Below are 23,776 nucleotides of genomic sequence, written 5' to 3' on the forward strand. Positions count from 1 at the left end.
AACTGTACTTCAAGCTTCCACACAACATACATTTATGTATATATGCGGGTTGTGATAATCCCTTTCATTCCCCCTCGTTTGCTTTAATTACGCGGAATTGTGAGCTGTCAACATATCAAAAATGTTTCCTTCCATTTGGTTATTTTCGAAATTGCTCGTTTTTTCAATTCGCTTCTCTTTGCATTGAACACGACAAATTCAAAGTTCTGACATCATGCGCTGTGTTCGCAGATAGGTTCCCAGGGTTCCAATTAAATTCAGGGAGTGCCCTCAATCCCCAAAACAAACTCCACTCGAAAAATCATATTAAATTGTATTAGCTTATTTATTGCATTTAACCCAACGACATGACAACGTATTTCGGGCAAAAAAAAGGGGGTGAGGGGGGGTAAACCACGCACAGGAAAACAAGCCGGCAAAAACACACCTACAAAAGAGGCTCAAAGGGGTTTCGGGGACTTCGGAGTTTTCGGGCTTGAAAAATCGCAGGAGAGCTGGCAGAAATGTCAAATTGGCAGACAAAACAGTTACAAAATTTGAATGGCAGCGCGGGAGGGGGCGAATGATTGAATGAGCGACTGACTGAATGAATGCATGATTGAGTGAGTGTCTGCCTATCCTCCCCTCCTCCGATGAGCCCCCACCGATGCAAATGCTTGCCAGTCGTTTGCCAATGCAATTGGCAAACAAGGAAGCAAAACGAGCTGCTGTCAATTCAAAATGATCCGCACAGACAGTTAAAATAAAAAAAATGTTCCAGAGATGGAAAGGAGAGGGTCTACGTCGGCAAGAAGCAGAATCCTCCGCCACTAGGCGACGCCACAAAAATAAAAGACTAGGAAGTATTGGCTGTCACACCGAAGACGTGGATACCCTCTTAAACATGCAGTTGTAAATTTATCAAATTACTAAAAGCTATGATTAAAGATATATATTTATATTTGCCTATTATAAAGATAATACTTCCAAGAATCCAAACGACTCTTTCGAAGGGAATTTAAGGCAAACACGAACAAGGCAAGAAATTAATGAAAATGCAAATGGGAAGTTGCAGTCGAGGAAAAGCGGGAAAACTCTTCGATTTGCAAATAGCGTCGAATTTGTTCAGGTGGCCCAGCTCAGACTGTTTGGTCTGGGTTTGGTCTGTCGGTGTGGCTCAGTGGGTCAACGAACTATCCCCGGAACACACCTCATCCAAACCCTTTGGGAATGACCCACCGACTATGATAAACGATTCGAGGCGATTTCATAACTGCCCCTGACACGCCCCCTTAGAAGGAGAGCGAAACAACCTTAATGATCTCTAATTAATTTGATTCAGGGGATTACTTTTTGTAGGTATTTTCTGTTTGATAAATTGTCGAGATCTGCTTGTGGAATTTCAAATTTTGTTTAAGGAATGTTGCAGCCCACCTTTAAACATGAAAACATTTTTACTGATCTCGAAAGACCTTGATTTTCAGGTATGATTTTCAGACTCTGCACAGAATCCATTACCGCATACGTAATAGAGTTGTAGACAATAAATTGTATTTTTATTTTGAAGTATTATACATTCTGTACTGGTTATTTTTACGGCATATTTATGATGAATTTTATATGTGACTGCACAAGTAAAATATGTCTGTATTTTCAGATTTCCTGGCAAATGAATGGGAGGGGGGCGAAAACTGAGCAGGCCATGCTGGTCCTCGCATCCTGCCCCTGAGTTAAAAATGCGGAACTACTGGAAAAACCTTTGGCGAGTACTGGACTCCCTTACTGACCCACCTAAACGATCGGAGGACAAAGTTTTCCTGAGCGATTACGCAAGTCGTCTGAGCCTGGTGACCCATTTAAGTCTGCAAAGCGAACGACGAGCTCCCCGATTTGTGATTCCATCTACACGGCGCCATGTTACCTTTTCGCCCAGCACTTTGAGGCACCTGGAAATCCGAATGGCGGTACAGCAGGCGGAAACCTCTGCCTTCCAGAATTTCGTGCGGGAGATGTACGATGGCTATTACCAACTATTACTCTCACAGGAGAGAGATCTAACCGGCTTTCAGCCAGAACAACAGCCGGCCAATCGATGGCTGGGACTCAAGGACCTCGGGAGACTCCAGAAAGTGGCCAGCGACCTGTGGAATCAAATGGACAGGGACCGAAAACAACAGTACAAGGATCTGGCCATGATGGCACTGCATCGCCGAAGCCTGCGTCTGCCCCCCGATCCTCATCGCATACCACCACACCTCAAGAGATCCTCCAAAAAAGTGACGAAATATAAACCAACTTGTTTATATCCCTGAACTAAATTTAGTGCGACTTTTCTGATTAAAGAATGCTTAAATGGTTGGTGGATATATTTCTTGACCAAGTTCCGAGCTAACCTTTGAAAATATTTGATTAGATCCGAAGCAATCTGGTTAGGTAATGCTTCCTACACTCCGTAGATGGATTAAGACTGCATATGATTAGCATACGGATTACTTTGTCCATATCCGGCCTACGTGTGCATAATTAAACGCTCTCTAATCCGCCTGCGCTTCCATCTGCATAGGGAAATCATTTCACTGACCGGGAAATCGGCGGGGGTCATTTGGGAAATAGTTAACGATTTTTGCTTACGTCATATTATTCCATCAAAGATCTTTTATATTCAACTCACCTGTAAAGAAGGAAATAAAAGAGTTTATTTTTAAAAGTTAAAAAGAAAGATTTATAGTATTCTTACAAAATTCCTCTAGAAGAATGGTACTTTATCTTGACGGATTAGTTATTCTTCCCTAAATATTTTCTTAATCGACTAAATAACTCCAGCGACCCAACACAGTCTATAAATAAACCTGATCCCCTAGGAATTCGCCACCTCAACTCGCTTCCCCGAATCCTCATCCTCACACAATGTATCCACACCTAAAACGAGGCCAAAAGCAAAGACCAAATCGAAACCACTGCACATTGAGGCAACTTCCAACTCTTGGAGAATTTAATTGCATTCTCTGGGCGAGATCGGTGGGCGGAGTAGCGATCAGGGGGCGTGGCAAAGAGCACATATGTTCACACATTTCAACGAAGAGAAGGCGCCACTCGTTCGTGTGACATTTTTGTGACATTTTGAATGGAGAATTTGTTATTTCCACCCGATACACAGAACTTTAAAGAGGTCAGCTATGTGTTACCACGAACAAAAAAGCAAAAGTTCCCCTCGTAAATTGCTTCCTTATCGTTCTGTTTTCCCCTCTGCCTCGGTAACCCAAAATCCCCATTCGAGGACCCCGCCCTGGTGTCCTACTTATGCAACCGATGCTTTCCCAAAATTTCAGAAACAAGTGGTGGCCCCAGGCTAAGGGCCTGACCGATGATTTCGATGAACGACCGATCGATGGATCGATTGGCTTTCCCTCCATTCGGGTACCTATATATTTGCATTGGCCCGCAGATAAAAAAAAAAAAAACGAACATTTGTTTTAACGATAATGCGCTCCCGCCCCTGCGCTCTTTCAACGTTTCCACGTTTTATGACAGCGGCCAAGCAATTAGTGCTTGCCATTTATGGCTCACACTCTCAAGCTGAAAAAGCTGGGAAAATCTGGGAAAGCCTCAAAGAAACCGTTACGCAATCTACGAGATAAAGCCCAGAATTTATGCCTTAGCCGCTAATCGCAGGTTGCGCGCAATGACGCCGCGCTCTTCAGTCACTAACTATATGGAATGGATCATGTGCTAAGTGATCGTCATTATCCCGGCTAAGCCATCTGGATTCTGTGACAAGTGCAGGTAATTGAGTATCGCCCCCAGGGAGGAGCACAGAGTACTCCGCGCTGATAGCTCTGGACTCGGACTCCGACTCGGTTTGGGGAAAGAGGGGGGAAAGAGGAAAAGTCCAAGAACGAGTGAAAGATGGGGCGATAACTTGCAGCAGGTTTATGTTCTTGCGCGTCGAGAATCGCGATGGGGACAGCCTGCCAATGTGAAAGTAAACTTGGACTGCTGCCGGAGTGCATAACTGGATGCCAGTGATTTTTAAGAGGAATTCAAATGGGCCAAAAGTGCTGTAAAATATTTAGTGCTCTTTCTTTCCCTAAGTGCCTAAGTGTCGGATAAATTAAAATAATTATTTTGTGTGTTTTCAACTACAAATACTCACAATGGAATAGCGATAATTCCAATAATTACAAATAACTACCACTTAGATTTCGTCCGTTCTTCAAGAATATCGAAGAAAACCGGAGAATGGGGCAAGCCAATGCGACACGTTTAAGTGCAAGAGTCGGCTGATGGATTGATGTGGCTTCACGTGTGTCAGCGGCAAAGGCGGCACCACCGAAACCACAAGATACGAACTAACACAGCCCCACCGCACACTCAAGTGCAGATACAAACACTCAGATACGAGTGCAACGAGAACTACGAGTTGGGGCGAATGTTCTGTGGGTGAGTCACCACCCAGTTCGAAACTAGTCATACCCTGGACTGCTCCTGCCCCTCCCTCAGCCGCTCGCCACCTCCCCTTCTAAACGTCACCCTCTCTGAATGAGCACGAAATTGTTAAAACCACATCGAAGAAAACAGCAAGGAATACACAGGAAGAGATAAATATACGCAATGAATAACTCGATCGAATGTATTATTCACTTTCTGCTTACGAATAAAATTGATGTTGCTGTGATCTTAAATATTTTTCAACTATTTATTATCAATAGACGTATGTATGAGTATTTGATCTATTTTTTTTTTATTATTTATATGTAATTTAATTATTTTTTTTTAAGTGCACATGAACAAGAAGAAAACGTAGGAAAGAGCATACGAATGCAAGGAAAAGGGAGGAGTTAGGGGGCTTTCAGTAGAGGGGGCGGTGGTGCGGTGCGTCCCTGAAAAATATCGATTTCGCTTGGCTTATGGACTTTGGGCTGCCGCTTCCTCTTCCTCTTCTCAGTTTCTCAATTCCTCAGTTTCTCAGTGTGTTGGTTTTTGTTTTGCTTGTCGCCTGCTAAGAAGGCATTCACCTCATTTCCCTCGGTGGTCAGAAAAATGCAGCAAAAAAAAAAAAAAAGTGGTCAGAGGATCATTGCATAATGCCCGCTTTTGTACGAGTGTGCGTGCGGAGAAGGCTTATCTGCCCTCTGATTTTGAATGTTTTTTAAACGAAAGAGCTAACCTAAATGAATGGAATGCCGCTTTTCAACAATTGCAGCTCTTTATCCTTAAAAGTGACATCCAAAATAGGCGCATTAAAAAAAATATTGTTTCGAATTTAATAAAATAGTACTAACACATATAATTTTAAAGTCACAAATCAGCAACTCGAAACCAAAAGAGTATGGCACCAGTTAAGCACCAGTTTGAATACTTCCTCTGTTTTCCGTTTAACTTTCTTTTCTTGCATGGGACCAGTAAAATCATTATTTCCCTGCTAATTTATGATCGCATCTGATTGTTGCAATTGATCCCTGGGCTGAGATTCGCAGATCGCATTACATGCGAAGCGGTTTCTCGGTTATTTTTTGTTTACTGGCCCAAGTAATTTCTGAGCCAACAAACGAAAACTGCCAAAAATCTGTGATAAATTGTGCGCCGCCTTTCAGCTTCGTAAGTTCTTTTCTTGGTTCTTTTTTTTAGGTTTTGTAGGTTCCCTTGCTTATCGCCAGAGTGTTTCCTTAATGAGTTTTGGCGCTGTTCTCTTTTTTCTTCATCGCAATTGGCCAACTGTAAATTAATGTCACCGAAATGGTAGCCAAACCAATTTGCCGGAGGGGAGGAAAACCGCATGGAGAGAGGGAGGGAAAACAAGCGACAAGACCGGGCCAAAACCGCTTGTCGAGCCTCTGACGGATTTCATGCCCCTGCCTTCCGATCGCCCCGCGTGTCAATTCGTCAATTGTCAACATTTGTCAGTCCTAATAAGTTTTGCAAATGCTTAGCAAAATCTCAATTTATGCTCATGTTTCTGTGGGGTCTGCGAATGGGAATGGGAAATGGAGGTTAAGTGGAGGTTTACTGCTTCGATTTCAGTTGGGTTGGGCCTTGGGACCGGACCCATGGGGAGAGTTATGCCCGCCTTGGGTTACTTGGGGAAAATTATGAGCAAACATTTTGATAAAGTCCAAAAAGGTTGCAAACTAGGCAACTTGTTATTTAATAGTCATAAAACAAATTTTATTAGCTATCCCAGAGTCCTAACTCTCTTACGAAACAAAACATTTGATCGCTTGCTTAGTCGAGTGGAAACTACTTTTCAGGCGGCTAATTGAAATGAGTCTTGAGATCGCCAAATTAGCCTGTAACTACACTTCATTCTACATTCTGTAATGGACTTAAAAGACCTTTCCTAGCCCTCCCACTCAACCAATCTTCTCGTCTCTCGTCGCTCCCATTACGGCCCATCAGCAATTTTCAATTTACTTTTCAGCCAAATCGAACCAGACAAGCACTGAAAGCTGGCCATTATCTCGGCTTAGCACTATCCCAGCTAGGCCAAAAGCACGGCTCTTGACCAAAACAAGATGGACTGCCTCATTTGGTGGATTTATGGACTGCGAATGGACCGAAGACTCATTGTCCTGCCCTGGGGCTCCTCGAGCGCCATGAAATATGAACGTGGAACCGAGGGACAGGTGACCAGCCGGCCAAGGCAGCTCGGATAGACACCCCTTCCTAGAGCCACATTCGCACGTCTGTGCAATTTGCGGCATGCAGCAAACTTTCACATGGCCGCGCAGGCAAATTAACAGGCCCCAAAATAAAAGTATAAATAAATCCACTCCACAATGTGCCCCAGTAAGAGAAACACCCACCAAGTGCGGCTCCGACGAAAATTAAGTCTCCTGCAGAAATTCAAATGAAAGTGAAGTGAAGAATTGATGGACACCGTGTTACCTTTCCCAGTACGCAGTACCCACTACCGTGACTGCTCATGTGTGTGGCTGTGTGGGTGTGTGGGCGCGGCCATTCCAATCCACACACACTCCTGCACACACATGACAAATGCCACGGAAGGCTCCAGCTCAAGGCCCCCACCCAAAACTAAAGAGCTCGCCAATTTAATTTATGAGCCTAGCGATCTCCTTGCGATGACTATCGGCCGACAAAGCTTAACGCCCTCCTGAAATCCGGCGGCGGGTCCAAAGCGGTTAACGGTGAACAGGGTCCGACTAAGGCGATTAGTTAGAGGTGGGTGGGCAGTTTAGAGCAGCTTATAACATAATATTATAATAATCAGCAATTTAAATTAACACATTTTTTTAACATTCAATAGCTTGAAATATACCCATTAGTCGTTCCATTGGTACTTCTCGTGTCACGCGACCATCTCCAAGCCCCAAACTGTAGCACATTTATCGAACGCTCAACAAGCGCGATTTCCGATGAGCACCCTCTCCACACATGAGGGGGAGGGAGGAAAGGAAGTCAAAACTGGGTGGGAGGAAATGGGAGTGTGAGCTGGGGGGGATCGGATCAGATCGAAGGAGGTGGCTGGCACCCGTTTGGGGAGCAGGCAAAGGCAAAGGATCGCTGGTTCATTTCGTTATCCGCCATCCGATTTGCTTAATTGCATAAATTTTTATTTGCCATGGCCGATCAGGCATTGCGATATGCAAATCGGGATCTCCGCTGATCCACGGGAAAATCGCGAGGGGAGAGAGATGATGGACGGAGTGGAGTGGAGTGGAAAAGCCGCGCATTAAATCACAAAAACTGAAAATGGTAGCAAGGAAAACCGACCGTCGACTAGCGACGACTTTCGCTTGAGCCGCAATCAAGCCGAAAATAAACGAAAATTCTTCAGTTGACAGCCAGCAAAAAATGCAAAATCAAAGAGATCTTCGGGTGTGCTCAAAAGCCTGTGTGCTTGTGTGTGGGAATTTCGGAAATTTTCCGACCACATTTTCTTCCTCTTGCAAAGGTCAGTGTGGGACTTTTACTTTTCTCATTTGGCGGCGGCCTTTCCGAGCGGTTTTCTCTGCTCATTTGTTGCCCGCGGTGTTTGGCGTCGGTTTCGGTTCACAGGTTTCAGGGGTTATTAATTGTTCCCCGGGTAATTAAGAGCACCGGCAGAAAGTGCATTTGGATGTAAACATTTGGTCAGTCAATCACTCTAAGAGCTATTTCATTGATACCCATATATTCGAAGGCGTTAAAATGATCATAAATACAAAGCGAACATGGACCATTACGAAGATAAGTGGAATGGCGGTCCTGAGGTGCATTTTCCGTTTATCACTCATTACAAGATTTTATTTTCCAAGCCGAATCTTCCGAATTTTCTATCTTTTATTAAAACCATAAAACTGTTCCCGATTTCAGCCTAACCATAAATCACCATCTCACATTGAACTTTGCGCTACGATCCCCGATTATGGTGATTCCATTCCATCCACACACAATTTGGTTTAATTTCAGGCCCCATCACAAGCTCAATGAAGCTGGGTTCGGAAAAATCGAATTTTTGAAATTTAAAAGCTGGAATCGTTTGCCCATTTTTTGCCCATGTTTGCCCACCAATTAGTTTTTTTTGCCCACGTCCAGTTTTTGAGATATGAATTTTCGAACAAGTTCGAAAATTTTCGAAGATCAAAAATTTCACTTTTTTCAAAAATTTTTTTTTTTTATCGCAATAACTTCGTTTGCCCACGTTTGCCCACCCTTTAGAATTTTGAAATTTTCGAAAATTTTCAAAGATCAAAAATTTCACTTTTTTCAATTTTTTTTTTTTAAATCGCAATAACATCGTTTGCCCACGTTTGCCCACCCTTTAGAATTTTGAAAAAATTTATACTTTAGAAAATATAAGACATTCAAGTTTACATAGGTGTCTTTGCCCATCCATTGAAATTAATTTTTTTCGTTTGCCCACCCTTTAATATTACATTTTAACGTTTGCCCACCCTTCAAAATTATTTTTTTTCGTTTGCCCACTCTTAAAAATAAAAAATTTCGAATGCCCACCTCTTAAAACTAAAAAATTTCGTTTGCCCATCCTTTAAAATTAGTTTATTTCGTTTGCCCACCCTTTAAAATTAATTTTTTTCGTTTGCCCACCCTTCGAAATTAGTTTTTTTCGTTTGCCCACTCTTAAAAATAAAAAATTTCGATTGCCCACCTCTTAAAACTAAATAATTTCGTTTGCCCACCCTTTAAAATTAATTTTTTTCGTTTGCCCACCCTTCGAAATTAGTTTTTTTCGTTTGCCCACTCTTAAAAATAAAAAATTTCGATTGCCCACCTCTTAAAACTAAATAATTTCGTTTGCCCATCCTTTAAAATTAGTTTATTTCGTTTGCCCACCCTTTAAAATTAATTTTTTTCGTTTGCCCACCCTTCGAAATTAGTTTTTTTCGTTTGCCCACTCTTAAAAATAAAAAATTTCGATTGCCCACCTCTTAAAACTAAATAATTTCGTTTGCCCACCCTTTAAAATTAATTTTTTTCGTTTGCCCACCCTTCGAAATTAGTTTTTTTCGTTTGCCCACTCTTAAAAATAAAAAATTTCGATTGCCCACCTCTTAAAACTAAATAATTTCGTTTGCCCATCCTTTAAAATTAGTTTATTTCGTTTGCCCACCCTTTAAAATTAATTTTTTTCGTTTGCCCACCCTTCGAAATTAGTTTTTTTCGTTTGCCCACTCTTAAAAATAAAAAATTTCGATTGCCCACCTCTTAAAACTAAATAATTTCGTTTGCCCATCCTTTAAAATTAGTTTATTTCGTTTGCCCACCCTTTAAAATTAATTTTTTTCGTTTGCCCACCCTTCGAAATTAGTTTTTTTCGTTTGCCCACTCTTAAAAATAAAAAATTTCGATTGCCCACCTCTTAAAACTAAATAATTTCGTTTGCCCATCCTTTAAAATTAGTTTATTTCGTTTGCCCACCCTTTAAAATTAATTTTTTTCGTTTGCCCACCCTTCGAAATTAGTTTTTTTCGTTTGCCCACTCTTAAAAATAAAAAATTTCGATTGCCCACCTCTTAAAACTAAATAATTTCGTTTGCCCATCCTTTAAAATTAGTTTATTTCGTTTGCCCACCCTTTAAAATTAATTTTTTTCGTTTGCCCACCCTTCGAAATTAGTTTTTTTCGTTTGCCCACTCTTAAAAATAAAAAATTTCGATTGCCCACCTCTTAAAACTAAATAATTTCGTTTGCCCATCCTTTAAAATTAATTTTTTTCGTTTGCCCACCCTTTAAAATTTTTTTATAATGTTTGCCCATCGTTTAAACTTAGTTTTTTCGTTAGCCCACCTCTTTAAAATAAATATTTTCAGTTAAAAACGTTTTCCCACGCCTTAAAAATGTTTTTTTTTCGATTTTCTACTTATAAAACCAAATTTGCACATATGTATGTAATAACTGTAAGTTGTGCCGCCAATTCACATATGTACCTTAGGATCGGCGGACAGAATCACTAATATTATATGATTATGATGAACGTACATAAGGAGATCGCAACCCGTTACACAGTTATTTCTTTAATATTTATATAATGTTAATCATTCGCTTACAATTTATAAATTTTTCTTAATAATTGATAAATTTCATGCAAGTGTGGATGGACATACATATGTATATATATAGTTATTTGTATATATATATATATATGTTCATCATAATCATATAATATTAGTGATTCTGTCCGCCGATCCTAAGGTACATATGTGAATTGGCGGCACAACTTACAGTTATTACATACATATGTGCAAATTTGGTTTTATAAGTAGAAAATCGAAAAAAAAACATTTTTAAGGCGTGGGAAAACGTTTTTAACTGAAAATATTTATTTTAAAGAGGTGGGCTAACGAAAAAACTAAGTTTAAACGATGGGCAAACATTATAAAAAAATTTTAAAGGGTGGGCAAACGAAAAAAATTAATTTTAAAGGATGGGCAAACGAAATTATTTAGTTTTAAGAGGTGGGCAATCGAAATTTTTTATTTTTAAGAGTGGGCAAACGAAAAAAACTAATTTCGAAGGGTGGGCAAACGAAAAAAATTAATTTTAAAGGGTGGGCAAACGAAATAAACTAATTTTAAAGGATGGGCAAACGAAATTATTTAGTTTTAAGAGGTGGGCAATCGAAATTTTTTATTTTTAAGAGTGGGCAAACGAAAAAAACTAATTTCGAAGGGTGGGCAAACGAAAAAAATTAATTTTAAAGGGTGGGCAAACGAAATAAACTAATTTTAAAGGATGGGCAAACGAAATTATTTAGTTTTAAGAGGTGGGCAATCGAAATTTTTTATTTTTAAGAGTGGGCAAACGAAAAAAACTAATTTCGAAGGGTGGGCAAACGAAAAAAATTAATTTTAAAGGGTGGGCAAACGAAATAAACTAATTTTAAAGGATGGGCAAACGAAATTATTTAGTTTTAAGAGGTGGGCAATCGAAATTTTTTATTTTTAAGAGTGGGCAAACGAAAAAAACTAATTTCGAAGGGTGGGCAAACGAAAAAAATTAATTTTAAAGGGTGGGCAAACGAAATAAACTAATTTTAAAGGATGGGCAAACGAAATTATTTAGTTTTAAGAGGTGGGCAATCGAAATTTTTTATTTTTAAGAGTGGGCAAACGAAAAAAACTAATTTCGAAGGGTGGGCAAACGAAAAAAATTAATTTTAAAGGGTGGGCAAACGAAATAAACTAATTTTAAAGGATGGGCAAACGAAATTATTTAGTTTTAAGAGGTGGGCAATCGAAATTTTTTATTTTTAAGAGTGGGCAAACGAAAAAAACTAATTTCGAAGGGTGGGCAAACGAAAAAAATTAATTTTAAAGGGTGGGCAAACGAAATAAACTAATTTTAAAGGATGGGCAAACGAAATTATTTAGTTTTAAGAGGTGGGCAATCGAAATTTTTTATTTTTAAGAGTGGGCAAACGAAAAAAACTAATTTCGAAGGGTGGGCAAACGAAAAAAATTAATTTTAAAGGGTGGGCAAACGAAATAAACTAATTTTAAAGGATGGGCAAACGAAATTATTTAGTTTTAAGAGGTGGGCAATCGAAATTTTTTATTTTTAAGAGTGGGCAAACGAAAAAAACTAATTTCGAAGGGTGGGCAAACGAAAAAAATTAATTTTAAAGGGTGGGCAAACGAAATAAACTAATTTTAAAGGATGGGCAAACGAAATTATTTAGTTTTAAGAGGTGGGCAATCGAAATTTTTTATTTTTAAGAGTGGGCAAACGAAAAAAACTAATTTCGAAGGGTGGGCAAACGAAAAAAATTAATTTTAAAGGGTGGGCAAACGAAATAAACTAATTTTAAAGGATGGGCAAACGAAATTATTTAGTTTTAAGAGGTGGGCAATCGAAATTTTTTATTTTTAAGAGTGGGCAAACGAAAAAAACTAATTTCGAAGGGTGGGCAAACGAAAAAAATTAATTTTAAAGGGTGGGCAAACGAAATAAACTAATTTTAAAGGATGGGCAAACGAAATTATTTAGTTTTAAGAGGTGGGCAATCGAAATTTTTTATTTTTAAGAGTGGGCAAACGAAAAAAACTAATTTCGAAGGGTGGGCAAACGAAAAAAATTAATTTTAAAGGGTGGGCAAACGAAATAAACTAATTTTAAAGGATGGGCAAACGAAATTATTTAGTTTTAAGAGGTGGGCAATCGAAATTTTTTATTTTTAAGAGTGGGCAAACGAAAAAAACTAATTTCGAAGGGTGGGCAAACGAAAAAAATTAATTTTAAAGGGTGGGCAAACGAAATAAACTAATTTTAAAGGATGGGCAAACGAAATTATTTAGTTTTAAGAGGTGGGCAATCGAAATTTTTTATTTTTAAGAGTGGGCAAACGAAAAAAACTAATTTCGAAGGGTGGGCAAACGAAAAAAATTAATTTTAAAGGGTGGGCAAACGAAATAAACTAATTTTAAAGGATGGGCAAACGAAATTATTTAGTTTTAAGAGGTGGGCAATCGAAATTTTTTATTTTTAAGAGTGGGCAAACGAAAAAAACTAATTTCGAAGGGTGGGCAAACGAAAAAAATTAATTTTAAAGGGTGGGCAAACGAAATAAACTAATTTTAAAGGATGGGCAAACGAAATTTTTTAGTTTTAAGAGGTGGGCATTCGAAATTTTTTATTTTTAAGAGTGGGCAAACGAAAAAAAATAATTTTGAAGGGTGGGCAAACGTTAAAATGTAATATTAAAGGGTGGGCAAACGAAAAAAATTAATTTCAATGGATGGGCAAAGACACCTATGTAAACTTGAATGTCTTATATTTTCTAAAGTATAAATTTTTTTAAAATTCTAAAGGGTGGGCAAACGTGGGCAAACGATGTTATTGCGATTTAAAAAAAAAAAATTGAAAAAAGTGAAATTTTTGATCTTTGAAAATTTTCGAAAATTTCAAAATTCTAAAGGGTGGGCAAACGTGGGCAAACGAAGTTATTGCGATAAAAAAAAAAATTTTTTGAAAAAAGTGAAATTTTTGATCTTCGAAAATTTTCGAACTTGTTCGAAAATTCATATCTCAAAAACTGGACGTGGGCAAAAAAAACTAATTGGTGGGCAAACATGGGCAAAAAATGGGCAAACGATTCCAGCTTTTAAATTTCAAAAATTCGATTTTTCCGAACCCAGCTTCTTTGAGCTCCCATCACATGCATTCCAGCTGAGAACTTTGACAGCAATTCTTCCAGACCCTTCCCCCCCTGCTTCTTGATCACTCCCCTCCGCCGACATGATGAAAATTCCGTGCTGTCAAAAAGAGAAATTTCTGTAAATCAAATCCTTGACTTGGAGAATGGCAACAGGGCAAAGGAAGATCGACCCTCCACAATTCGCTAGTGTTTCCATTGCATGTCGCACATGTTTCGAGCACTATTTATAACACCAAAGCCCATTCCCCTGGAGAACCCCCGCCATCAACTCCTCGCTTATCGCACTGTGCTTCATTAAAGTCCGAGAATCGAAGAAGCGGAGCGGAGAAGACGGCACAAGAGTGCACAATTAAATCTGGCGGAGAAGAAAGATCTACAAGTTACTCTGCCACTTCCAAAGCTGATAATAAAAATTCCTCGCGCTCTTCATCATTTCGAGGCGCTTCTTCCTTCATGCGGTCTATTCATAGAGTTGTTTTCTAGTCATGATGGAATGGCTTCGGTTCGTATTTATAGCTACGCAGCGCAGTTGCAGCGCGCCTTTGAAATGTATCTTCATCTGGCGGATGCATCCCAGCATCTTAGCGGCCGTGCCTAATTCAAGAATCAGCGAGATGCAAGGGAAATACCGAAAATAGCTAGACTCCAAATTGTTGATCTGGACTTGGCACCAATTCAGAATGCTTTGCGTACATTGCAGATACTTTTGCGACTGTAGCATTCCTCTAAAGTTAATCACCTCAATTATAAGGTGGTCATTTGCATCTCTCATGTCCTAAATGCTTCTAAAGACGTTTTGTAACCGCAAATCATTCCTAAATATAGACTCTTGAACTTAATAAAAGATTTGAATACCAAGTTTTTAGTCTGAAATTCCACTTCATAATCGTTTTATAGCTTAATGACTTGAAGTTGTAGAGAATCCGAGAGAATCCTAAACCGCTTGGTGAATAAGTCACCTCCCCGAGACACACCTCTTCTGATTCTCCATCGAGAAACGCTGAAAAATGCGAAACTATTTAAACAACAACATGCGAACCGGTTCCCAATGAATTTGCTGAATTAATTTGGTGTGTTTGTCTACCGAATTCAAGGTTAATTTCAAATGCAAAATAATCAAAGCTGATACCAACCAATTAGCCTTTCGAACAAAGATCTTCGTTTGCCGCTGGAAAAGATGGAAATTAATTAGCGACCGGCTGGTGGATTGACTTCAGCAGCTGACACAGTGGCCAAATGAGATTTTCGTTTACAGATAGTTTGACATAATTTGTGGGCGTGCCTTTCCCATCCGCCCCCGCCCCGTCCAGAAAAAACATGCAACAAACAGTTGCATGTTCGTGTGCGTCAAAAGAAGCTGAGGAGAAAAACACAAACTCGATGCGGAAATGCAGATAAAAAATCAAAGAGCCGTGAAAAATTGAGAGAAAAACCTTTGGAAAATTAATGAGCTGCAAACAATGCGGACATCGTTAGGGGGAAAGATTTATTCGGGAAAACTAATAGGAGAAGGCAGAAGACGACGGAGCGAGGTCAATATTTGGACACCGAAAATACAGAAAAAAGGAAAAGTTGCGGGACAGGGGAAAATGCTCATCTCAAGCTGATCAACAAAGTGAATAGGCCCTGCTGATTCAGATGATTCACGTCGATCTGATGCACATTCATTCATCGAAAGCAATCAAAACAAAATCAAACAGGTGCGGAATACAACATATAGTTTAGGTTTGCGATTGAATTCCCCTAAAGCATGCCTTCAAAATCTATTTACGTGGCCACAAAAAACTATTTCTCAATTTGAAAAACCAAACCAAGGCAACAGCTAAAGCAAAAAATTACAAAAATTACCAGGTAAACGATTCGCTTTTCATTTTACACCTTCCACAAAACACAGCCATCAACGGCACCTCCCCCTTGACCCTCCTCCTTTAAGCCTTCATTTTCCGCTGGCTGTAAACAAATCAAAAGGAGGTCAATCCATATTGGCGGAATAAGTGGAACAAACAACAATATACAAGAGAACTCCAGTTCTTTGGAGATGAAATGTTTACGGAACTTCGACAGGCGCTTGCGAAATCCGAAAGCAAAGTGAGCTCACTTAGGGATAATCAAATGAAGAGCTCTCTGAAAGATTTCCGCCATAAATTGTGCAATTTCTTTGTGGAAAAGTCTGTTTAGCGCGGGGAACGTTGCGGAATGAATTCGAGCATATATACGAAACTGTTAATTAAAGGGGGTTTGGGGTGGGGAATTCCAGATGAGATGATCTCATCTGTAAAAGTTGCTCAGCGAAGCAAGTGAATCAATGATTGGGAATGCTGTAATTAAACTGGCGAGGAAGAATGAAGACTAACATCGCTTACATCGGGTGGAAATTTAGAGTCGGGGGGTGAACGAACACCAGTATAACAGTCAGTATATAACAGTATAACACCTTCAAAATGCAGGGGATGAATTCCGAAAAGGGTGTGCATGGGTAAGCATCAGAAATGAGGGCGAATAATGCAAGATAAATAACGAAAGCGTGCCACCGAAGCTATATTAAAAGTGGGTGTGAATAAAATGTCAGTTACAAAATTGTAATATTTGGTTTTAGAGTATTTAGTACACTATTTGTTCAATACTGCTTTCCCATAACTTGTTACTATTATGAAGAAAAGAACCCCAAATGATCATAAATTCATGCGTGCTTTTGAAGTTTCCTACCCAAATTAGTTCCAAAATGAGAAAACAATGCTCAATGAGTGTAGAGATGATCAGGCAAAAAGTTTGTATGCCTAGTTATTTTATTTTTAGAGAACAAGAGTTGAAAGAATTTTCCTGACCTTAATTTGGCTTACAAAAAATGTTAAGAAAACAGTTAGAGGAAAGTGGAATTACACACAATTGTGTTAATCGAACTCGAACATTAGGAGATTAGATATTGACAATCATTCTTTGGGATTGATTGTCCGTTTCCTTTATGAATCCAATAATTTTCAACTTCCTTCTGGATGATTTGTATTTATTTCTTCAATACTTTCTCGCCATTTGAGTTTGAGAGTGTGGGAGAGATTTGGGCCTTATTTTTGAGTCTTCGGTTAGGAAATTTGGCTCCAAAGTGACCTAAACCGACCCACTGCTAATGAGCCATTAACACGCTTATCTCGGAGGAGGAAGAAACATGGCTTAAAGACCGACAAGACCTGGCCAAAATTGGCCACGCACATGAGATGGGATTTTGACATATTGGGACTTCAGGTCTTTGGCCCAAAGAGACTCGGCACGTGAGCGTTAAAGCCAAAACACTTTGGGGTTAAGCTGGGGAAAATGAAAATGAAAGAGCAGGCGGCGCGCGAGTGGAAAATAATATGAATTTCCTCAATTAGATTTCCCAGTCGCTGACCCCAAACCAGGCACGATGCACTGGAAAGTCGAAGGAAACCCGGGGGAAAGACGAATGCAAATCGCATTAGGACGCGCGTTTAATCTGCTCCAAGGCATCGCCTTAACCCCGCCCCGAGGAAAATGGGGAAACTCACGAGAGGGGAGGGTGGGAAATCTAGGAAGAGGGCACCAGTAAAATGTTGCAGTAAACGATTTTCCATTTCCCGCTGGGTCAGCGGGTCATCCAGTGGGCGAGCGGGAAAACGCGAGATGAATGCAATATGGAAATCAATAAATAAAAACAGCATTTTCATTCAAGTGCTCGACGAGGAAATGGCTGTGGGAAAAGGCCAGAGAAAACCACGTTCAAGTGTCGCCTCTGAAAATGGGAAATCTCTCTTCGATGCGATGTAAATAAACAACAAGAGTGCGACAACATTTGTTTATAGAAATGAAATGGAATTTAAAGTGCGAAGTAGGGAAATATTTAACAAAACAAGGATCCAGAAATTGAGTTCTTTGATTTTCGACCAAATCGATTTGTATTTTTTTGTTTTTTTGACGTTTAAAAATATATTTCGCTACAGTATATAAGACGTTAGAAGCTAATTAACGAGTAATTCCTTTCTCCTGATTCATCAATTGCTTTTCTTGTCCACATATCAATCCACTTTGCACTTTATCGATGTAAAAAAACGATTGATAAATAAAAATCAACCCACGCATTTTAATAAAAACAACAACACTTCAAATGCACAGTTACACACACATAACTAAAAGTGAAGAGCGTGGAAAGCCGAAAGAAAAGAAGAGCGAGAGAGAGCAAATATTATCGCAGTTATTACGAAATCGCAATCGAAACATAACGGTAGATATAGATAGGAAAATCACCAATACAATAACCGAATATGGGTGATAGATGAGAGGGGAAGAAGTGGGTGGTTGAAAAAGAAACAAGCGATCGCTATCTCTTTCTCGCTCTCATACTTGCTGACTGCACAATTTGCAGTTAAAGGAAAGAAGCAGAACGGCCAGAGAAGAAAGACAAAGCATAAGAGTAACTGGCCAAGAGGAAGAAGAAAAGAACAAGAAGTCGAGAACAAAATAGAAGAGAGCACACACACACACACATTCATACGTACCCATAGAAAACAAAGGCAAAAAAAATCTTCCATTTTTTGTACACTTTTATCCATTTTCAATAGCAACTAATAAGGTTCTTTAGTAGAAACAATTAAACTTACTTGCTTTTTTTGGCAGCCACGCATGCGTCGAATGGGAATTTATGCTCCTGCAGATTCCAATTGGAATTTGTACCCCGGCTGCAAAAACAGTTTTTTTCTCTTTGCTTTATTTCCACACTGCACACATACACATGTGCAGCGGCACATACACATAAGTGCACGCACTGCAGTCGATTTTGGTTTTTTGCATTAAAACTTTATTTTATTATGCCACTCGTATACTGTTTGCCACCAATTTGCGTATTTTGTACATCAAATTTTATTTTACTTTTCGTAGCCTTTTATATTATTTTCCTAATCTGCACATGCACTTTTTAACGACGCCAACACACACATTTGCACACGCACACACATGGCGAGGATGAGAGAGGAGAAAGAGAGCAATACACCGTTTCCGTTGCTTCCTTTTCGCTTATTCCTCTTTAGCCGCTTCTTTTCGATTCTCGCTCTTTTTGGCACTTTTAGCCCCAAGTTGCTGGCAATTCACTTTGCGTACGAGCACTAACAATTAAAACGACTAAGACGCGAAGAATAAGATGGAAACGCGAACATATAAACAAAAATCAAAGTTGGCTTCATTGCAGCCCTACGCAGGTGTGTTTTTACACGCTCATCGCGCAATTAAATTAGAACGCTGCGGATTTACTTAGTTCACTTTAGTCTGCCCAATGCGCACCGCAAACCTCGGAGCCGCAAATTATAAACACGACTGATTTCGATTTAACGGGCTGGCCCATCTGTTCTATCGATGATTCGATAGTGCGAGCTGGAGTGTGACCATTGCGCACATTAAGATGCCAACGTAAAAAAACAATTTTCTCAAGACTCGATAACAGATAAGCTGGACCTCATCCTGAACAGGGCCTAATGCAAATATACTCGATAAATAGATTTCATCGATAACCATTTGGTATATACCAGTAAATTCTTTGTTTTGGTTTTCATTCAGAACTTTGTGAAAATTGACTTAAATTTCTTAGTCTGCCTGAAGTTCTTTTGATTGAAAATAACTTTCTTAAGAGCAGTGCAGAATGTCGCACCGCCACCAGGACATTCCCATCCGCCCACGCTACGGTTATGTGGCCGAAGAGAGTGGCCCTGTGGAAGGAGCCAGGAGTTCCGGATCCGGAGCCACGCCCGCCTCCTCCTACACGGAAATTCCGTTCCTGGCCCAGTATCCGGGAGCGGTGCCGGAGCACGTGCTCCAGGATCTGACGCCCACGGCCACTGGCCATGCTGCGATTCCCGGAAGCTCAAAGACAAGACCCAACGGCGAGAACTACCTCAACCTGGATTCCGGCGAGGATCCCGACGAGGAAGACGATCCCTTGGAGGAGGAGGACAACAGCAACTCGAATAGCAACTCCAAGGGCAGTTCCGGCGACATCGAGAGGCCCAGACTGAAGGCAGAGAGCAGTGAGTTCTAGGTTATCTTTCCTGAGTTTCTGACTAGACTGATAATCTTCCTTCTTGTAGCTGTGCCCTACGAGCTGGAGGGCGAAACCAGTGACTCAGACGGAATGCGGCACTTTGTGGCCCACGACCTAGAGGCCAAGTTGCGCGAGCGAGTGACTGCCTCGTCCTACTCCTCGGAGCACACCACGCCCCTGAGCTCCATGGGTCCCATTGGAGCCACTTCCGGCAACGGTCTGCTCACGCGGCGGTTCCTGCAGTCGCGCAACATTCCCGAAGTGGACGGCAGCGTCTTGAGCGACATCGAACTGGAGGCCCAGTACTTGGCTAGCTCGGTGGACAATCTGATGGAGAACCTGGGCAACCTGCTGCACTCGATCTCCTCCATAACGGCCGACAACGTGGAAGTCCACCGCAGCGCCGTCAACAAGCTGACGGACACCTTGGACGCGAACATCAAGTGCCAGTACCAATTGCTGGCCAAGGCGGAGGAAATCACCAAGTCGATGAAACCCACAGAGCAGCTGGGTCAGCGCATGTAAGTGGGTCAATTCAAGGCAGATCCCTTTAGTGTAATGGTCTTTCTCTTCCGCAGAAGGCAGATCAAACGGCTGGTGGACATGTTGGACAGCACCATGTAAAATACGGCTAAGCTATCCTGTGATCAACCAATCAAAAAGATCTTGTGTTTCTAGTCATTCCGTAAATACATATAGTGTTATAAAATCCATATGGAAAGATACCTTTCGCCTAGGAAATTGTACTTATTCTAGCAGATCCTCCACAAATCCGCCTCCTTGGCTCACAGCTTCTCCACCTTGGCCTTGGTGATCCTTAGGGGATCCACGGGGCGGTCGTTCTTGTCGGTCTCCACCATGCCGATCCGCTTGACCACCTCCATGCCCGTGTAGACCCTGCCGAAGATCGTGTGCTTGCCATCCAGCCACTGCGTTGGCGCCAGCGTGATGAAGAACTGGGACCCGTTGGTGTCCGGTCCGGAGTTGGCCATCGAGAGGATGCCCGCGCCCGTGTGCCTCAGGTCGCCGTGCAGCTCGTCCCCGAACTCCGATCCGTAGATGGAGGCTCCTCCGCGGCCAGTGCCCGTGGGATCGCCGCCCTGGATCATGAAGTCCCTGATAATCCGGTGGAACACCACGTTGTTGTAGTAGCCCCTTCTCGAGAGCTCGGCGAAGTTGCGGCAGGTGTTGGGCGCGTGTTTCCAGTACAGCTCCACGGTGATTTCTCCCATGCTGCGGGACAATTGCCACAAATAAAGTGATAAACAAATGCTCAGTCTTCAGTTTCGGCGATTTTCGAGCGAGTACTGTAGCATACAAGCTCCAGACTCACCTCGTTTCCAGGGTCACGAAGTGCGGCTGCCAGGCCTTGTCGGGAATGCCACCCGCATTGTTGGGATCGCTTAGGGACAGCATAACTATATTTATTGTTGAATTAGCGAAACTTCAGTAAAATTGTTAAAACCGGCGGAGTCAGAGTGACCAGCTTAAGCGAACTGACTATTTGCCGCTTGGCAACCCTGAGCTCCTACGGAATACTTCTGGTATATTTTAGACTCCCTTTGGTATTTTTTAGGGTTTGTGTGAGCACACTCAAGAGTATTTTTCAATTAGTTCCATTTCAAAATTCGACGAAAATCGTGGAAAATATTTAGCGGACGGAATTTTTCGTCGGGCTCGCGAGAAAAGAGACAGTTAATAAGAGTGTTGCGTGTGCGTGAGTGAGACAACGCGAAAAGTTAGAGAGGATCGGAATCATGGCGAGTGTTTTTTTATAATCAAATTTCCACAGCACTTTCCACGTATAATCGTTAATGAAGCAAAAAGTAAGCAAAATATCAGAAGAAAAGCCTGCAAGTGTGTGTGTGTTTGGGAGCGTGTTTTTTTTGTTGCTGTGTTGTGTTTGCAGAGCGCAAAGAAGAGGAAGCAGAGCTAAGAGAGAAGAGAAACTCTCGAAAATGAATTGAAAACGATGAACTCAAAGTAGCGCACTAGTATGGTGCTTGTGTGAGTGTGTGTGTCTGTTGTGTGTGGGAGAGAGAGGGAGCGAACAACAAAGAGCGTATAAACATTCAATTGCATTTTTAACTTGTTTTCGCCATGGAATTGTTGCTTTTCTCGCGTTTTTCGATTGCCTTGTGTTAGCAACAATTAGTTTACAGGGTGATCCGTGCAGCGGATTTTTCTCTTTCTCTCCTGGGGGCGGTTTCCACATGGGAAAACTCAATGTTTCCATTGTTTTTCTCGAATGCGGGTGCTGGTATCGCCCTCTCTCGCTCGTTAATTAAGGATTTTTGTGTTTGAATTCCCTAGCTTAGGCGACTGAATCCACAATCGCAAACAATATGCCCGCAATCGGCTTGGTTTTCATTTAATCAGCAGTTGCGGTCAAACCCATAGAATATACATGGTTTTCGGCCTCTTTTCTATTTTCATTGATATTTGAGCCTTAAGAGAGAAAAAAGTATAAGAATAATTGCTAAAATTTGTTTGCACTTTGTTTATAAAGGTCTTCCAATTTAAAATAATAACTTCATATATTGTCTGGAATGCCCTGGAATAAGTCTCAGTGGGTTGAATAATTTGTCCACTTTTGGGACTTTTATCCCTTCCCTCGGGCAATTTTTATTGTTTGGGATTTATTGCCAACTCTTTTGGCATTTATCAAAACAAAAGAGGAACGATAGCTGGCAGGCGGAAATGGAAATATCTGCCTTATCCCTTCTCTCCTTATCTTTCTCTTCTCTCCTCTCTTTCTCTCTTCTGTCCATCGTTTATCCTCCTGTGACGCTGCGTCATCATAGTCAGCGTTTGTCGATTCATCAAAGAAACCGCCGCCGGTTGCTCTCTCCACTCTCTCTCTCTCTTTCCTCCATTCAAGGATACCGAAAGAGAGAGACCGAGAGAGTGCCCCCTCTCCTTCACACTTCCCCATGGGTTTCCTATGTAAATCATTTAAAGGGAAATTGTTGCACAACTTTAACGAGTCGTTGGCGTGGGGAGGGGTGAGGCTTACTGCTTGTGGGTTTTCCCGGCGTAACCCTCCCCCTTCCCATCATCCCAACCCGCCCACTTTGGCAGCTGTCAATTAGAGCTTACGGGGAGAAAAAATGAAAACCCGAAGCTTCCATATGTTAGCTGTCCCTCCCACAGGTCTCCGCCCCCAACAGCTGTTGGAAAATGAGATTAGGTGGTGGTGGGGGGTAAGTGGAGACCCAGCTTTATTGGCCTGTAATTGATGCCCAGGCTGCCAACCATATTGCTGATTGAATTGTGGCGTTGTCGCTGCAGAAAAGAAGAAGGGCTAAGGACTGAGGACTGACTGCTGACGTCGCCACCGAAAGCAGAACCCGTTCAAGCTGCAACTAAGCGAGTCTTCTGCGGGGAACCCCCGGGGACACAGACTTGTCGAACTCGCATCCTGCTGGGCTAAATAAACCCGGAAAGTCCATTCCAGATTTAACGACAAAGGCCACCGTCCACTACAATGTTGCTTAAGTACCGCAATTATGACCAAACCAAAAAATGTAATATTACGTTTAAGGTTTAACTTCTCTTTACTTTCTACAAGAAAATGTCATGAATCGAATTCTTTGAAGCGCTGGCTTATTTACATAAGGAAGGAATTTCATCAATTAAGTTTACCTTTTGTTGGGTTGCGCTTTTCAAGTCTAGGTTTTCCCAAGAATTGTCCTCCATTCCTTATTTTCTGCATGCTGGAAGCCATATGCTTTCTTTTGATCCTTTGCAGGGAAAGAACCCCTGGTACCTTCCACCCATGAAACTATAGCAGCTACTTTGGCTCGGCTAAAAATGTGTTCAATCCACGCAGCCATTTCCATCTTGTTCTATATGTGTGTAATTAAGTCTGCCCACGACGCAAGTTTTCCTCTGCGCCGCTTTTTACCCGGCGGCTGCCCAACTAAACCACTTTGGCCCATTCGCACATCGCAACCCCCTCTCCTCGACCCACCTCAACGAAAAACTAAAAAAAAACTATTTCGCAAGGTGCCCCTTTGCCGGTTCTTGGCCTCCCTTTGCGCTTTCTCCGCCCCTTTCTTCTGCTTTCTGCTGCCGACGCAAATCCTTACGTGTCAAATGGAGCCCCTCACACTTTTGGGTGGCGCCCGAACAGGGACATC

At 41.3% G+C, this 23,776-nt stretch overlaps 5 protein-coding genes across 7 annotated transcripts in view; 3 read left to right on the forward strand and 2 right to left on the reverse strand.

The window, feature by feature from the left end:
• Positions 1-2,364, forward strand: part of LOC117140733 — a 29,509-nt gene extending 27,145 nt beyond the window's left edge. The window contains exon 2 of the mRNA XM_033303811.1: positions 1,637-2,364. Coding sequence (XP_033159702.1) covers positions 1,653-2,291 — 639 coding nt within the window. The 5' untranslated portion in view covers positions 1,637-1,652 and the 3' untranslated portion in view covers positions 2,292-2,364. The remainder of the gene's footprint in view (positions 1-1,636) is intronic.
• The window catches only part of LOC117140729, a 110,995-nt gene extending 92,091 nt beyond the window's left edge, over positions 1-18,904 (reverse strand). For both annotated transcript variants that reach the window (XM_033303801.1, XM_033303800.1), the window contains exon 1: positions 18,205-18,904. The gene's annotated coding sequence lies outside the window, so the exon portion shown is untranslated. The remainder of the gene's footprint in view (positions 1-18,204) is intronic.
• A 209-nt stretch (positions 18,905-19,113) lies between these two features.
• Positions 19,114-20,359, forward strand: LOC117140732 (BLOC-1-related complex subunit 6). Its single transcript, XM_033303810.1, has 3 exons — positions 19,114-19,620; positions 19,681-20,155; positions 20,213-20,359. The coding sequence occupies exons 1-3, from the start codon at positions 19,236-19,238 to the stop codon at positions 20,256-20,258; spliced, it is 906 nt and encodes a 301-aa protein (XP_033159701.1). The 5' UTR covers positions 19,114-19,235; the 3' UTR covers positions 20,259-20,359.
• LOC117140734 (peptidyl-prolyl cis-trans isomerase-like 1) lies at positions 20,306-21,131 on the reverse strand. The gene is made up of 2 exons (XM_033303812.1): positions 20,968-21,131; positions 20,306-20,867 (listed from the first exon to the last, which is right to left on the reverse strand). Exons 1-2 carry the CDS (start codon positions 21,048-21,050, stop codon positions 20,420-20,422), a joined length of 531 nt encoding a protein of 176 aa, XP_033159703.1. The 5' UTR covers positions 21,051-21,131; the 3' UTR covers positions 20,306-20,419.
• A 108-nt stretch (positions 21,132-21,239) lies between these two features.
• Positions 21,240-23,776, forward strand: part of LOC117140731 (homeodomain-interacting protein kinase 2) — a 34,617-nt gene continuing 32,080 nt past the window's right edge. The window contains exon 1 of one of the 2 annotated variants that reach the window (XM_033303804.1): positions 21,240-21,460. The gene's annotated coding sequence lies outside the window, so the exon portion shown is untranslated. The remainder of the gene's footprint in view (positions 21,461-23,776) is intronic. The other variant, XM_033303807.1, reaches the window with a different exon arrangement.

The sequence above is a fragment of the Drosophila mauritiana genome, chromosome 3L (genome assembly GCF_004382145.1).
Source record: "Drosophila mauritiana strain mau12 chromosome 3L, ASM438214v1, whole genome shotgun sequence".
In the NCBI taxonomy this organism is placed as follows: domain Eukaryota; kingdom Metazoa; phylum Arthropoda; class Insecta; order Diptera; family Drosophilidae; genus Drosophila; species Drosophila mauritiana.

Bases quoted from the DNA above. Each gene is read 5' to 3' on its own strand.
- LOC117140732 (XM_033303810.1), top strand. From the start codon at position 19,236: ATGTCGCACCGCCACCAGGACATTCCCATCCGCCCACGCTACGGTTAT. The intron at 19,621-19,680 runs GTGAGTTCTAGG...TCCTTCTTGTAG, and splicing joins CAGACTGAAGGCAGAGAGCA to CTGTGCCCTACGAGCTGGAG. The intron at 20,156-20,212 runs GTAAGTGGGTCA...TCTCTTCCGCAG, and splicing joins GAGCAGCTGGGTCAGCGCAT to AAGGCAGATCAAACGGCTGG.
- LOC117140734 (XM_033303812.1), bottom strand. From the start codon at position 21,050: ATGCTGTCCCTAAGCGATCCCAACAATGCGGGTGGCATTCCCGACAAG. The intron at 20,868-20,967 runs GTGAGTCTGGAG...ATTGTCCCGCAG, and splicing joins TTCGTGACCCTGGAAACGAG to CATGGGAGAAATCACCGTGG.